Source organism: Medicago truncatula, chromosome 1 (genome assembly GCF_003473485.1).
Source record: "Medicago truncatula cultivar Jemalong A17 chromosome 1, MtrunA17r5.0-ANR, whole genome shotgun sequence".
In the NCBI taxonomy this organism is placed as follows: Eukaryota; Viridiplantae; Streptophyta; class Magnoliopsida; order Fabales; family Fabaceae; genus Medicago; species Medicago truncatula.
The window spans coordinates 20,614,230-20,629,924 of record NC_053042.1 but is presented as its reverse complement, the minus strand read 5'-3'; the positions used below and the strand labels follow the sequence as shown (position 1 = coordinate 20,629,924).

Sequence of the window (15,695 nt, the reverse complement as noted above, 5' to 3'; positions counted from 1 at the left end):
TTGTGAATCTCACCACTTCTGCTTGGAAATTGTTGCTTTTGCATGGGTAACTTGCAGGTGACCAAGAATAGTTGCAGTCGTGAGTGGATTCTCTCACGTGTGTCTTAGGTGCTCTGATATGTAACGAGATTGGAATTTTGTTGTTGCTTTATATTCCTTACGTATTATTCTATGAACTTTCATGAACATGTTGTTGGAATAAATTTTATGAGAATTTACGTTGAGGCATGTGTGCCAAAGTTGTTTAAATGTTGAATAATTTCCGCTGCGAAGTAATAAATGATATGTTGTTGAAGTTGAATAATAAATAGTAATTTTATTCTATTTATGATTTTATGAAAAGCAATGTGACATTCCGTATATGTTGAAATACTCTGATTTTATGTATGATTTACATTGTTGGGAATACGGGGTGTTTCAATGTGGATGCCAAACATTGTGGATTGTCTCAATAAATCCAGGGTCTCAACTTCGGTTGAGAACCTAAGGGCTCCAAATTCATCAAGCTTGAAATAGTGTCTTACATGTCTTAGAAGTATCTTTTAGGATTGTTCAAGGCACTCTAAAATAGGTATATTTCCTATATTCACTTAAGTGAAAAAGGGGACAGACCTCTATGCTTTGATCAAATTGGATAACCCTTGTTTTTCACTTAGTCCCCCTAGTTGGGAAAAAGTTTGCTTGTTTGTAAGTGCGTTGTAGGTTGATTGATGATGAGTAAAGTCAATAATGATGTTCAACAAGAAGAGTTTGTATTTTTTTTTTAATTTTAATTATATAAAAGAATTAGTTTTAAATTTTGAAAAATGATCATTTAACACGTAAAATTAAGATGATCATGAGTTTAAAGAAGGACAATTAAGAAAATTTGTTGAACTTCAACTTTCATTAGTTGGTCAAGTATTTTACATTTATTCATCTTGTTTATTTCCTGTGAAATATGATGCTATGTACATTTATTCGTGAAATATGTTGCTACAATTTTTTTTTTTGTGGTGGTTGGAATTTGAACTTAAACTTTACATATGTATTGTCTCTACCAACTTAACTATGATGCTACAATTATTATGGACAAAGTTCTGACATTATTTGCAACAAAAAAAAAAATCAACACTAAATTGGATTAAAAAATATAATCATTTTGGTAAACAATCCAAAATTATTTTTCCACTTAAAAATAAATTCCAAAATTACTTTCTTTCCAAAAAAAAATTGAAAATGAGTTTTTAGTTAATTAAAAAAAATTATTATGTTTTTTATATGAATTTGGGTATAACCGAAGTATTATTGCTGGGAAAAGGTGATCATATTGATCGGAAGCTCTTTACAACATTTCCGTCACCTCCATCCATCCATCCACCTTTTTTTTTTTATCATCATCTTCCTCTCTCTCTTCGACTCTCGCTCTTCTTTTCCTCTCAGGTGCGTGCGCGCGTGCTTCTAATTCATCATTTTTCTTTTCATTTTCACCTTTTCTCTACATCAATCAAATTATCTTATATTTATTCTGTGATTTTTTTTTCTGGAATTGAGAAGAGAACCTTATAAATCGGTATTTCTGTATTTTTCGTTTCTATATTCTCTGAATTTTTGTATTCTGTTTCATTTTTACTTTCTCTGTCTTAATTATTGATGGCATATTATGGCTTAATTTGTTTGTGTTTATGTGAATTAAGCTTTTGAGATGAATTATAATAGGGTTAATTCATTCAGAGAAAGTTTAGGCTTTTCTTTTCCACACTAATGATCATTTTACAACCGTTCCCGAGGGGATTCGAACTTAGTACCTTGAGGTTACAACGCTAAGCTCTTAGTCCTGAGCTATCACCTCAAGTGACAGACAAGGGTAATTACGAGGAAGAAAAAGCAAAGAGGGTGATAAGATTGGAGGTACCTACTTCACTGGTGATGACTTAGGCGGACTAGATATATTAGGTTTAGCTTTATTTTGGCATATCTCAAGTTTCCAATACAGATGGAAAAGCCGTTTAGACTCCCCCTGCTTAAGCCCGCTAAAAACAAGATGAGCCGAATCAAGTCATTTTAGGTGACCGAGAACAAAATCCCACCCTGCCCCGCTTAGTGGTGGACTGACGAGTTGACGAGCTGGCCCGTTATAAAAAGAATATGTTGTTACTTAAAAAAATATATTGGCAGCAAATAAACTTGTGGTAAAAACAAGCTTATGAGACAAATTGTGGTAAAATATATTGTGTCACTCCACTGTAAAATATATTGGCGAGCCAGCCCGCTCCGTTTTTTCAGCGAGTTAAGCGGGGTGGGCCTCAGGCCAAGTAGAGGGGATGAGTTCAAAACTTCGACTAAGCCCGCTAAAAGTAGCGGGCTAAACAGGCCTGCCCAATTTGTTGGGCCTGTTTTGCCACCCCTATTCAAGGACCAAAAGGTGGCACCGTTGTGTTTAGAAGGTAATTGAATTGGTAACAGTGATTGGAAACTAGAATATAGCATGTTTCTAGGCTGTCTACAGACAAAACGTGTTGATGGGGTTGAGGCAAGTTGGGAGTGTGGGCGAATACCGAAAGAAGTTCAGGCAGTTCACGAAGGAAGCCTTCATGTGTGGGATGAAGGATAAAGTGAACGTAGTTGTTGGTGCATATGATTGCACCAAAAAAAAAATATGAAACATGTGAAATCGAGTCATTAAGAATCCTTAGAATTGCACAAAGGTGATTTTGATGTGATATTTCATGATTAAGTGTGTAAATTGATGTTTGGTAAAAAAAAAAGTGTGTAAATTGATGTTGAATTTCTCTTAGGATGAAAAATTTAATACTGGCATCCTTTGAAGGCTAGGTAGTGGTTTAAACTTTTCTGACAAGGGAGTAAAATTGAACGCTTTTTGTCTTGTTAGTTTCAGTTTTCATGCCTTGAAACTACTATCTACTGTTTCTAATTATTCTTTATGTTTATTATGTCAAATGCATTTGGGAACTTCAGACATGTCAAGTGGATCCGTGAGACGGGTTTCTCGGGAAGATATACAGCTGGTAAGTTGATCTTGGGCCTCACCCTGTTCAACATACTTTTTATTTTCTTTTCTTTTCAATTTTTATTTCATAAATGAAAATGAATGCTTGGATATACAATTTTATTTGCAAAAGATTGTTTATTTGAGGCTTGGTGTGATTAAGATGAATATGTTCGTTTACGGTGAATCACATTTTTACGTCGTTTTCTTCCGTAAAGATTGTTCTTTATTTGTGTTCTATTTTAATTTAACGGGGAACAGATAACAAACCAGATATCATTTCGTGAATTCATGCTCAAGGAAAAACCTTAATAACATGCAATAGATATACAATGATTTTCTATGGGAAGGATGAAGGCAATATGGAGAGAACTTTACGTTCTTAAAACCCTTTAGTAGGAGTTTCCTTAGGAACTTCAAGGCGCTTTGAAACTTCAGCATTATATTGATCGATACTCAATGACTTTGTTGAGATATTTGAAATTATGCTATGCTAATATTCTTTTGCAAATAGACTATATTTAGATCTGTTTTGATAATTTAATTATGGTCATGTCCCAAAGTCAAGGGATTTGATTGTGTTGGAACCATTAGCATGGGTAATGTGGTGAGGTGTTTTATGAGGTGACAAATTAGAGATGAGAGGGATTACCTACTGTATGATCAGAAACATCAACGTCTAAAATTCATAGAGAGATAGACAAACAGTAGAATTACCAAAGTGAGCCAAAGTAAGCAGGCTGAAGAGAAAACCTGTTACAATGATCGAGAACTGATCTCCAACAGTGTTGAAGCAAGGTGGGCAACCGAAAAAAACAAGGATACTAATGAGCTAAAAGGGGGTGCAAACAACTAGAAATTGTATTATTGAATGTAAATGGGTGTGTTTAAGAGCTCTACAATTTTGATGAAACAAAAAAGGAAATGATAAACCAGAGTTTAGAGAACTCCTACCAGAGCTAAGCTCCTAGACCAGAAAGAACTTCTCTCCTAGACAACTCTTACTAAATTTTCTGTATGCATCACCCTCTAGGCTTCTCTCTCTTTTATAACTGAAACTCTGTTCTTAATGACTAACCCTCTAGGCTTCCTTCTCTTGAATAACTGAAACTCTTCCTAGATTCCAATAAATGTTGCTACTGTTTGCATTCCTACAGCGTCTACAAGCTTCTAGAATGTGCCTTATCTTAGTGTTCTATCACATTCATTACACACAATATATGAAAAACACAGCAATCAAGCAAACCAGAAAACTGAACCAACAGACCTTGCAACGTAGTCACAACGACAAATGACCAAAACAGCTGCTAAGAAAACTTTTTGGACGCAATTACGAGAAAAGACCAAAACAACAGCAATGAAAGCTCCAAAACACCTAAGACGTGGGACCCACAAACTAGAATTTGTGTAGAACATTCCTGAAAGATCTGATAGTATGGCAAACCAGCTGAAGAAAGGCGGTGTGGGAACCCCACATGCTGGCAAGACAGGCACATAAATGACATGAATGAGAGTTTGAGACATCCTCCAGTTTTGGCACTTAGGGCATGGCCGATTGGTGTCCTTTTATCCAAACGGTGATGTCCTTGTATACACCTGACATCAAAACTGAAACTAGGAGAGCCCCTTTGATGGTGGCTAAACCTTGAAAATAGGGTTTTTGCAACCTAGCTCTTGATACCAACTTAAGACTGAATAATGTTGTATTTCTTGTACTTATATATCAAAGAGAGACGGGGATACAATACGCACACATACACACACACACATGAAGCTAACCTAGCCAATCCCTAAAGATTAGGAAATAGAATCAACATAAAAGGATAACCAGGAAAGATTGCAGCAAATTCAATGGGGTTAATATGTTAATTGATACTAATATTATTTTACAATATCTCCTTATGATTCACTCCACTCTCTTTTTTATCTGACTTTTGCTATCGTGTTTATTTGGCTCTTTCCAGGTACAAAATCTCATAGAACGATGTCTGCAACTATATATGAACCCAAAAGAAGTTGTGGAAACTCTACTAGCTCAAGCAAAAATTGAGCCTGGTTTTACTGAACTTGGTAGTAATTTTTCTTCGGTGGTGTTTTTTGTTTTCGTTTTCTTTTATTACCCCTGCTTTACTGCCTTGTGCATTTGACAATTTAGTGAAGTTTTAATTTCATTTGAGTTGATAGAATCTTCGAGAGGGTCTCTTTGCCTTTACATATGTTGTGGATATTCCTGTATTTATGATGGAATCCTCTGATGCTGCGATTGCATATGACACATGCTATAAAAGTTGCAGTTTTTTACACTGCTATTGCTATATGTTCTTTGTTTCCTGTTTTTGATTCGATGATTACTTATCTTCCCACCATATGTCATTTTTATTTAATTTTGTATAATATTCTGTCTTCTGTCTTTGAGGGTTTGCAACATGGCTAGCACTTAATAATATAGATTCTTTACTAAAATGCAAGGAAGAACATACACATCAAAATAATAGCCGTGTCCATGTTGTGCTTATCCGAGGCATGAATTTATGTTGAAAATTTTGTCAACACTTGAGTTCTCGTAATTGTATTCTACAATTATTTTACTTATTGTTCCTTGAACTTCGTGCCAACACAAATTGGAATACATCTTGACCACCTTCAAGGCAAATTACTAAATAGGTGTTCCCATATCGCTTAACTCATTCTAACCAATGTGGAAAAATTCAAGATTCACACTTCAATTTCAACATTATGACCCTCAACTGTGAGTTCCAACATATTTCCTCAAGAAGGAAGTCCAAAATGGTTGTGTTGAAGCCAAATTTGTAAAGTATGAGTCTTACATCAGACTAATGGTAGTGTTAAATAATAAACTACATGTCATACTTGACGATAGCTGATGTTTGAAATTTCAAGTACAGGCTCTGAAATTTTGTCATGGCAGTATTATAAAAGCCAGCACAGCTTTTGTACTTTCTAAAGTCATGTTCTAGCTACCAACGATGGGTTGGTCCAATTAGTAAGGGACTTGGGCCCCTTAAGCATGTGGTCAGGGGTTCCATTCCTGAACCCACCTTGTGTGCCCCACAGGTGCGACGGAGATTAGTCACTGCTAAGCGGCAGTGGAAACTTCGTACCAATATCATGGTAACCCAAAAAAAAGTCATGTTCTAGCTTCCAAACGTCCCTTGTAAATATGTTCTTATCTGGATTAAGGTTTGGTTATGATTTTTAGTTGCTGTTGAAAGTCTGCAGTGCATGAAATTAGATATCAAAGTCAACATTTAGAAGATGTGAAACTATTTTATGAAATCATGATATTATCTCAGAGTATATTAGATTATCTCATAAGATTAGTTTCTTATCTTAGGGTATCTATTATTATCTCATATAATTAGTTTCCGTAATTTCTTATTATTATCATGATTTGCTTCCCTATATATTTGTATCAGTATATACAAGGGTTAGTGCTCAGTCTCATTTTTTTTCAAATGATCATCAGTCATATTAAACCATAATTACTAACTTAATATTGAAAATCTTTATTATTTCACTTCTCTCTTTATCTGAACTCCTAAAAATTCTAATAAACATACTTAGTTTTCAGACATGATTTATTTTTCTCTTTCTAATATATATGTGTGTATTAATGTGTTTCAGTTTGGCAAAAGCTCGAAGAAGAAAATCAAGAATTTTTCAAGGCCTATTATCTGAGGTTGCTGCTGAAGGAGCAAATAACAGAGTTCAACAGGTTGCTGAAGGAACAAGCTGAGTTAAGTCAGCTACAATCAACTGCAGTTGGTTTGCTACCTAACTCTAACGGTTCACATATTCCTCCATGTAAGTCAATATTAGTTTCATGGACATTGTTTTCATCCTTTTCGAGTAAACATTTATTATTTCTGTTTTGCAGTCTCTTAAAAGTTATTTCGATGAGCATATCAGGTTCCTTGACTCACTCTATTAGGTTTTAGATTTCACTTCTAATACACCCAGCCGACCTTCCCCCACCCTTCCCTAGCACATTGCATATAATTGGAAAAAGTTAGTTGGGCCTTAACATTTATGAATTATTGCAAAAGTTAAGTGTAAGCTCAAATTGTATTGTTTATAGTTCATGCACTCCTGTTTGTGTTGCCTCAAGTTAAGTATTTGGTTCAGTTATGTTGCAATTAAAAAAATTGGTTTCTTGGGTATAAAAAGAGCAGCCCGGTGCACAAAACTCCTGCATACGCAGGGTCCGGGAAGGGGTTCCACCATTTGGTGTATTGAACGCAATCTTACCCTTTCTCTTTACACAAGAGTTTGTTTCCAGGACTTGAACCCGTGACCTTTCAGTCACATGACAACAACTTTACCATTGCGCCAAGCATCCATCTCTTGGTTATAAACTACAGTTTATCTTCTTGTCTAATGAAATTTTAGATAGCTAGCTGAAAATGCCTATTTTGAAGAGTGTGGTGGGATTGGTTGATTTCTGACTCCATTGCATTTTATTATAACTATTTGATTCTGTAAAGCTTCCCTTTCACTACACTATGCTGCAATTGGTTAGAAAGTAAATGGGTGGAATTCTATTTTTACTTCCTCTTTGAGCTGCAAAATCGGTGTCTTTCTTCGTAAGAGTAGAAAGACTATTTAAGAATACCACGGAAACTACTATAATTTTTCTATTGACGTTGATAAGTGTTGTCATTCTCAAAATACAACCTGTACTCTTGCAGAGAGGTAAAGATAAGCTGGAAAGTGGTTGCATAGTTAAACCGAGTGTGCAATCCAGTTGCTTGTTTTTTTACTACAGGCCTGTATCACGTCTGACTTGAATTACTTTTTCAATTTTCCAACACTTGTCTCTTTTCTTAACAGTACCTCAGAATCCATCTTGCTATGCTTCTGAGCAAGCCAGTGCAGCTGTGAAGCCAGAGAATATGCGACATGGTCTTGATTCTACCCTGCATGATGTGTTTAATAATGGTGGGTCGTCGCTGAACACCAGGGTACGCGATTTGGCTCAGATGTCTGCTCGTGGCAATAGGATTAGCAGCCCACCAAGCATGCTTTCATCTCAAAACTCAAGCTTGGGTTTGATTCAAGGAATTAATGGGGGGATGATAAAATCAGAACCTGGATATTCAGGTAGCCCTCCTTATATTTTTGGTCCTGATGGCACTGTCTTGGAAGCATGCCCAACTATTGGTGATGCAGCAGTTACATCATTCAATAGTGTTGACTCAAACTCTCATTCTATGAATGGAGCACTCCTGGACCCAGATATTTCATCCTTCGGAGTTTTGGGGCAGATTTCTAGAAACCTCAGCCTTTCAGATCTGACAGCTGATTTTTCTCAGAGTTCTGGTATGTTTTATTTCGAATTCATAACTAGTCAACGTTGCATCTGTTTTGGTGTGGTTGCTTGATTTTCTTCTTTCATGAATGTGTTTCCTGATGAGTGATGATGATCAGTAAATTGTTAATCACTTTATGCTTCATGTATGATCTTTCAACCAGGCTTTTTAATTTTGTACATCAAACTATGAAGTACATTAGCATTAACAGATTGGTATCTTTCTTATCAGATATAATGGAGAGCTATCCAAGGTGTCCCTACCTGGGTACTACGAATGAGAACTTCCTTCAAAATGGAGAACAAAGTAAGAAACCACTACCCTCTTTCCTGTCCAACCTTGAGAGGAAGAGAGAATATCCATCCATTATGTCATGCTGTTATGCTGACATTTATATTATCTTAATCTTTGACAATAAAAGGGTATAAGGCTCGATTTATGACTCTGAGAATGAACAATGCATAATCATTGTTAAGTCATCAGTAACCGTGCTACTATTCAAACTGGCATAGATAATAAAGCACAACCTGCCAAGGCCAAAGAAACACTTCAAACCTTCGTTATTTTACCATTGTATGCAAAGCATGAAATCATTTTGGTCATACACCTAGTAGTAATAATATTTGTTTATCTTGCTTGCAGGTTGAACAACATCGCTAAAATGAAGTGCTTGTAAATAGAAGTTTAGAAGTTTGACGGACTATGAAATTCCAACTCTTCGGTGAACGTGTGTATAGGAGTTCACTAACCACAATCTGTAGTAATGGGAAATTAAATTTGAAAGGATTTGTATGTTCTTAATAAATAATGAACTCCTCTTTTATTTTGGGTTGTTTTTTGTTCTGTGTCCATTCGGGTACATAGCTTTGCATAGTGTTTTTTTTTCTACTTTGTTTATATACTAGCTTTATTGCGATTTGATGTTGTTATTTATAGCTTAGAGTGTATTAAACTGTGTTTACAGAGTTGTATCTACAGTCTACACCTGATCAAATGAAAAACACTGCTATTACTTGCTGAACACTCAAGTCCAAATAGTTGGTCTGTCATGAATTGTTTTTTTAGTCAAGTGTGTATCGCTTTCTTGTGATTTGTCTAATTATTTCTGAGTTTGAAGTAGAGATTTTTCTTCTTATTCCTTGAGGAAGAAGTAAAAAGGGTTAAATAATATTTAGCCCCTTTGTCATTTGGGAGAGTTTTGATTTTTCCCTTTGTAAAAATAAAAGTTTTAGATTCCCCCTTGTCACTTCAAGATTCTTTGATTTTAAACCCTATCAGAACCTATTTATTTCTTTTTCATTTATTTTTTTCAACATAAAGAACTTAAATTAAAAAAATAAAATAAAATAGATGTTCATCATAGAACTCTAGCCTAAAGAGGTTTAGTTACTCATGGTAACTAAAAACAAATTACATAAGAAATAAAACATACCCTAGAGACTTAGAGTGAGAGGAGACTCCTCCCTTGAAGCTCCTAATGGTTGCCTTCCTCTTGAACCGCTTTGTTCTGAATGATAAATAACAAGTGAGCGGTTTGGTATTTATAGACAAGTTTTCGCTTGGTTTTGGTTGAAAAATTGGACTTTCCACTGAAAAAAGTGGAAAAAGCAGTTTTGATCCGCTCCCAGCATGCTCAAGGCGCATGGCTGGGGTGCATAGGCCATTTCTCTATGCTCAAGGTGCATGCTCCATGCTCAGAGCGCCTGGCAGCATGCTCAAGCTGCATGTGTTTGCTTTTGCGTGTAATCACATGTTTCTTCGTCTTTTTGGGTGTTTGCTTTAATATAAGATGTCTTGGGACTTGAGAACATAATTTCTCCCTTTGAAATGTCTTCTGAGGCCTCTTGAATCTTCATTCATGGTCTTCCCAATATTGTCAAAAGTCTTCAAATTTTTTGCTTTTGTCGATTTGCATGATTTCTTCTTGAACTAAATTAAAACACCCTAGAATTGGTATGTTTTGGAGAAAACTAGAATTACATAATTCAATTAGAAAACATTACAAATGTTCCGAAAACCATAGGTAATTGTTCTAATACTCCTCTATTCTTGATTAAAACTAACTGAAAATGGTTGAAAAATATGCTAAAAATAACGTAAGATAACATGTCATCACTATGCATCCTTTATCTTTATAACATGCATTGTGTACTTCCTCCATGATTTATGTATATATGTTGTATTTATATTATGACCTCTACTATTGTGATGGACTAGTTTGAGCAACTTCGGCTTTAATAGATTAAATTACATAGAAATCGTGATAAAGGTTGAACCATAGAAGAGAAACGACTTGGATTGGTGACCAGATGCTTTTGTATTTGGTTTCAACAGGGGTTCTCTAGTACCCAGCCAACGTTGTCTTTTGAGTTAAAGATAATCCTAAGGATCTTAGTGAAGTTATCACTTCTTCATTTATTTTGGGTAGATGTTTATTTTTAATTGAAGTTGTAGTGAGTGTTGTAACACCCCGTTTCCCAAAATCAATTAATTAATAAACATGCATCAGAGTAATTCTCAAACGGGCATGTCACACTATATTTTCAAAATTTCTTAAATAGAATATAAAATCTATTTAATAAACATCCTTCAAAATCATCTTTAATTTTGCAGCGGAAAATTTGCATCAAAACAACAACAACAACAATTTAAATCTCCATAATTAAATCTTGGCATAAAAGCCTTATCAACATAAATTCAACAACCATAGGGCTACGTCAGCAATATTCAAAAATTGATACATAGGAATGAAAAACAATAAGAAAATCTCATCCCGTACGTATCAGAGCCCTAGACACTTTGAGCCACCACTCCTACTAATCTTCAGATACCTACAAGTTACCCATACGAAGGGCAACATTTCCAAGCAGAAGGGGTGAGATTTCTCAAACAATAATAATAAGTGTAAAATTCATCAATTACAATTAACAACATAGACATCACCATATGCACTCAATAATAATTCTTCTTAACATCCCCTTAATGCTCATGAATAGAAGACAACTTAACATAACCCTCCTCGAGTACATTTAACAACTCATAGGTAACATCATAACCTCATCATACTCATCAACATAAACAACGTAAGAGTACACCACCTCTTATAGACAACAACAAAGTAAGAGTACACCACCTCTTAGAAAAACGATAAAGTAAGAGTACACCACCTCTTATAAAAACGACAAGTAAGAGTACACCACCTCTTATCAAGACGACACGTAAGAGTACACCACCTCTTATAAAAACAACAAGTAAGAGTACACCACCTCTTATAAAACGACAAGTAAGAGTACACCACCTCTTATAAAAACGACACGTAAGAGTACACCACCTCTTATAAAACATCTAACATGATCAATCACCAACAACGGATACAACTACGACTTCAACAACAACACCAACGATGATAACAACATCGACAATTTGCATAACTTACTTATGACTCATTCGGCAACGTACAACCCAGCACGCTTACAATTTAAACCAACATTCACATCTTAATTAAGATCCAACAGCAACACTAGTAGCACACAGACATCCCAAAATATGACAATACCAAATGATAGTCAACACTACTTAAACATCATACATAATCCACATAAGGCATTTGCAAATTTACTATAAGATTAACAACCTCAACCATCTTTTATCAGACTCACTGAACATCAACAACATTTTAATAAACCTTAATTCCTAACCCAAGGATCAACTCACAACATGGGTTAAATACTCCTAAACACCTTAATTGAACTCATAGTACTTCTAGTTTTAAGGGTTGGAATTATCCCATAAGTTTTGGATTAACTTAGAAATGGTTATGCTGAATTTTCATAAGATTTCACTAAGACCTCCATTGAGTATTTTCATCATATCTCAAAAACTAAAAATCATTTTCAAGTCAAACCAACGCCATTGGAAAGCTAACAAAATTATCTACAACTTTCATGTTTACACCAAGACCCAGTTCAAAACGGAAAGGGGTGAAAATAGTGAAATAAGAGGGATCTGATTCACAGAAATCGTGTCACGATTTTAGAAAATCGTGCCACGTTTTTGTGCCCAGAACCATTGAATTTTCGGCCAACAAAATCGTGCCACGCTTGCCAAATCGTGACATGTTTTAACAGCATCAGGTCCAGAAATCTGCTTCTCAAAAAGTGCGATTTTCACCATTTCGCGCGTAAAATTTCAATCGTTAATCGGATTTTGGTGCCGTTTTCGCCTACACGCTCCTGACACTTGGCTCTATCTTAATCTACAGCAATTTCAAGTCTCAACCATCCCAAGGATCATTTTCCCCAAACCTCACATAGTCTCTTATTTGCAAAACGTTTAGACACCGACTTTTCAAGGGAAAATCCCAATTTTCATTAACCCAATTCAATCCCCAAAACTGATTACAACAATATTATATGACCAACCTATGATCAGAACACCAAAAGACTATAACCACAAAGGTTTTCTTACTCAATTCCAAATAATTTCAACAATTCAACCCTAATTCCCAAATTCCCAAATCAAGAACAACTACCTGTTACATCCAATTTCAAAATTATAAACTTAAGATTACTGAATGATAGTCCCACCCTTACCTTAGATTGATGACCAAAGCTCTACCCGATCTTCTCTTGGATACTCTTGGCTCCAGTGGCGGACCCACGTTGGGCTCAGGGGATGCAGCTGCATCCCCTCAAATTTTATAGTTGCACCTAATTTTCTAACTTTTTGTTGAATGAACCCCCTGAAAATTTAACTATGAACCCTCTGTCTTTACTCTCTCATTGAACTGTGTAAATGACTGCCTTGCATTACATTTTATTTGACCGAATGGATTGTGTCAGTGAGATGTGCATTATTCGCATTTTATTAAATTATTATTATAAAATTGTAAAAATGATTATATTATAAGGTTACAAACATATATAACTAAAATTCGACATTAGATAGTTTTCCTTTTAAAAAAATGTTCTAGCTAATTTAATAAACATATACTAAAATTTCATAATTTAAATGTATGTTTTATTTTTTTAGGTCAAGTAGCTTAGTCTCTAGAGCTCATACAATTAAGTTGTGGAGAATTGGAGTGTCCGATGTTCGAACCCCGACCCCTGCATATAAAATGCAATATTCCTACCAACTGAGCTAAGCTCACGAAGATATGTTTTAATTTATATACATTATAATAATTATTAATTGATGTTAAAAAGTTTACACAGTCACATGAGTTTAACTCAGCTGATAGAGGTATTGCAGTATGCAAGGTACTACGTTCGAACCTCAGATTCTTCGCTTATTCACTTTTAGAAGCGAAATTTTTGTCGTTAAAACTTGACAAAAAAAAATGTTTACACTCATATATTAGAGTCTGATTTGACCATCAATGTCAGGATTGTTAAGCTTCACATTCTTTGTGGTTATTCATGTTTAAGCATGATTTAACCATTTATATCCTCTGTGTGTGGATTTTTATGTGGAATTTATCACTCTGGCAATGTTAACAAAAAAAAAAAGTTTGCATCCCCTGAACTAGGGTCCTGGCAACGCCACTGCTTGGCTCCCTCTTGGTTTTTCTCCCAAAAAATGCTTCCACGTGAAAATGTTTCTTACTGATCGTTTCCAACTTCCCCAATTATAACACTTAACTCCTACTTAATTCCTATAATTAAAATATAACCCCAAAACTCCAATTATTCTAAATTCCCACTTATTCTATTAAATAGTAACATAACTTATTTAATAAAATATAACACACCACATAATAATATAAAATCATATATATATATATATATATATATATATAAAGACTTTAAATCGACCAATAATAATTAAATAAAATTGGGGCGTTACAAGTGTGTCTTTCCAAAAATCGTATTCAATCTTATCATCATTTTAGAATAGGAGTTGAAACAAAAAAATTCTCTAACTTTATGAAAGTATGATCATGCCTAAAGTTTTAAATCGTTTTCAGAAATTGATTAAAAAATTACACGGTCGCTGTCAAAAATCAGGGTGTAACATAAATTGAATTGATATATTAATGACGACACAAAAAATAAACCACTAATTGTATAGACGTATTATTTATCATATATGTTGAAAGAGAACAAACCCTATATTTATATTTAAAAATTTAAATGTAAGAAAAATATAAAGTTAAGTGTGAGAAAAATTAGAAAATTAGGAAAATTAACTAAGAAAATCTCACGAATAAACGTTGTTGTAATGAAGAAAGAGAATAAGATAATAACAAAAATACGATAAAATATCGTGTACGTAGTAAAAAAGAAAAATTAAAAATGATAAAATGGCTTACCTTTAATATTGGTTGCAACAAGAAATAGAGAAAGAAAGATAATAATAACATAAACATACTTGACAATTTCAGTCATATTCACCCCCTTTTCGTTTAAGAAATAGTTTTATAAACACATGTTCTCCATACCTTAATTAGGTATATTTTAGCCAAGGTTATTAAATCGGACCGGACCGTCCAGTTCAACTGGTTGGACCGGGAACCGGACCTGTATCCGGTCTGATCAAAGCTAAAAATCGTCAAGTACCAGAACCGGTTAAGAGCCGGTAAACCGGGAAAAAACCGAAATTTTGGAAATATATAAGCACAATATTTATAAAACACTATTTATACTTGGTAACATATTGTATGATAGACACTTACTCATAATCTTGGAGCGTAATGCCCAAAAGCTTACTGATCCTGCCATTAACCTCATTGTTGTCCTTCAGAACATCCCTTTCTACCACGTGGCCAATAACATCTGTAATTTGACAGGAAAACCTATATAAATCTCGCAATAAAAAAACCTAAATAACTACTAAATATATTATACAAACAGACAAACATATTATCTTTTCCTCTCTATCGGACTCTAGTATGTCATTAAAAGGCAGGATATCAAACTGATTCATAGGGATATTGCTTGCATCAAATTTTGTAAACTTTGTCCTCTCAATTAAATTGAGCTTGAATTTGTGATGAGTGGTTTGATACTTAGGATCGTTTCTGGCAACCAAAACATTCTCAACCTCATATGTAGCAACTTCTTCCACCATTGACTTAAACGTAGGAACCAAATGCTTTTTAGCACTGGCCTGAATCTTCCCAAGCTGCAAAAATATATAAATATATAGTCAGATGCAAAATGCTATTTCATCAACATATTTATCTAAAAAACTGGTCAAATAATATAACACAAAATTGTAACCTTATCGTCCAGCAACATCACGTGGATAGAATTATCCTCATTAGGCTTGTTAAATTCAGGAATTGTCCTGAGGTGTATCACACGAACGCGCAGCTTAATGTTGATTTTCCCAGCTACAATGGCGGCGGCAGGGGTTATGATTGGAGCCATATG

General features: G+C 34.7%; 1 protein-coding gene across 1 annotated transcript; it reads left to right on the top strand.

The window, feature by feature from the left end:
• The first annotated feature begins 1,271 nt into the window (after positions 1–1,271).
• Positions 1,272–9,342, top strand: LOC25483306 (uncharacterized). Its single transcript, XM_013611981.3, has 7 exons — positions 1,272–1,422; positions 2,959–3,008; positions 4,954–5,059; positions 6,635–6,814; positions 7,841–8,329; positions 8,551–8,625; positions 8,962–9,342. Exons 2-7 carry the CDS (start codon positions 2,961–2,963, stop codon positions 8,964–8,966), a joined length of 903 nt encoding a protein of 300 aa, XP_013467435.1. The 5' UTR covers positions 1,272–1,422; positions 2,959–2,960; the 3' UTR covers positions 8,967–9,342.
• The last annotated feature ends 6,353 nt before the right edge of the window (positions 9,343–15,695 follow it).

Bases quoted from the DNA above. Each gene is read 5' to 3' on its own strand.
- LOC25483306 (XM_013611981.3), top strand. From the start codon at position 2,961: ATGTCAAGTGGATCCGTGAGACGGGTTTCTCGGGAAGATATACAGCTG. The intron at 5,060-6,634 runs GTAGTAATTTTT...AATGTGTTTCAG, and splicing joins GCCTGGTTTTACTGAACTTG to TTTGGCAAAAGCTCGAAGAA. The intron at 6,815-7,840 runs GTAAGTCAATAT...TTTTCTTAACAG, and splicing joins CGGTTCACATATTCCTCCAT to TACCTCAGAATCCATCTTGC.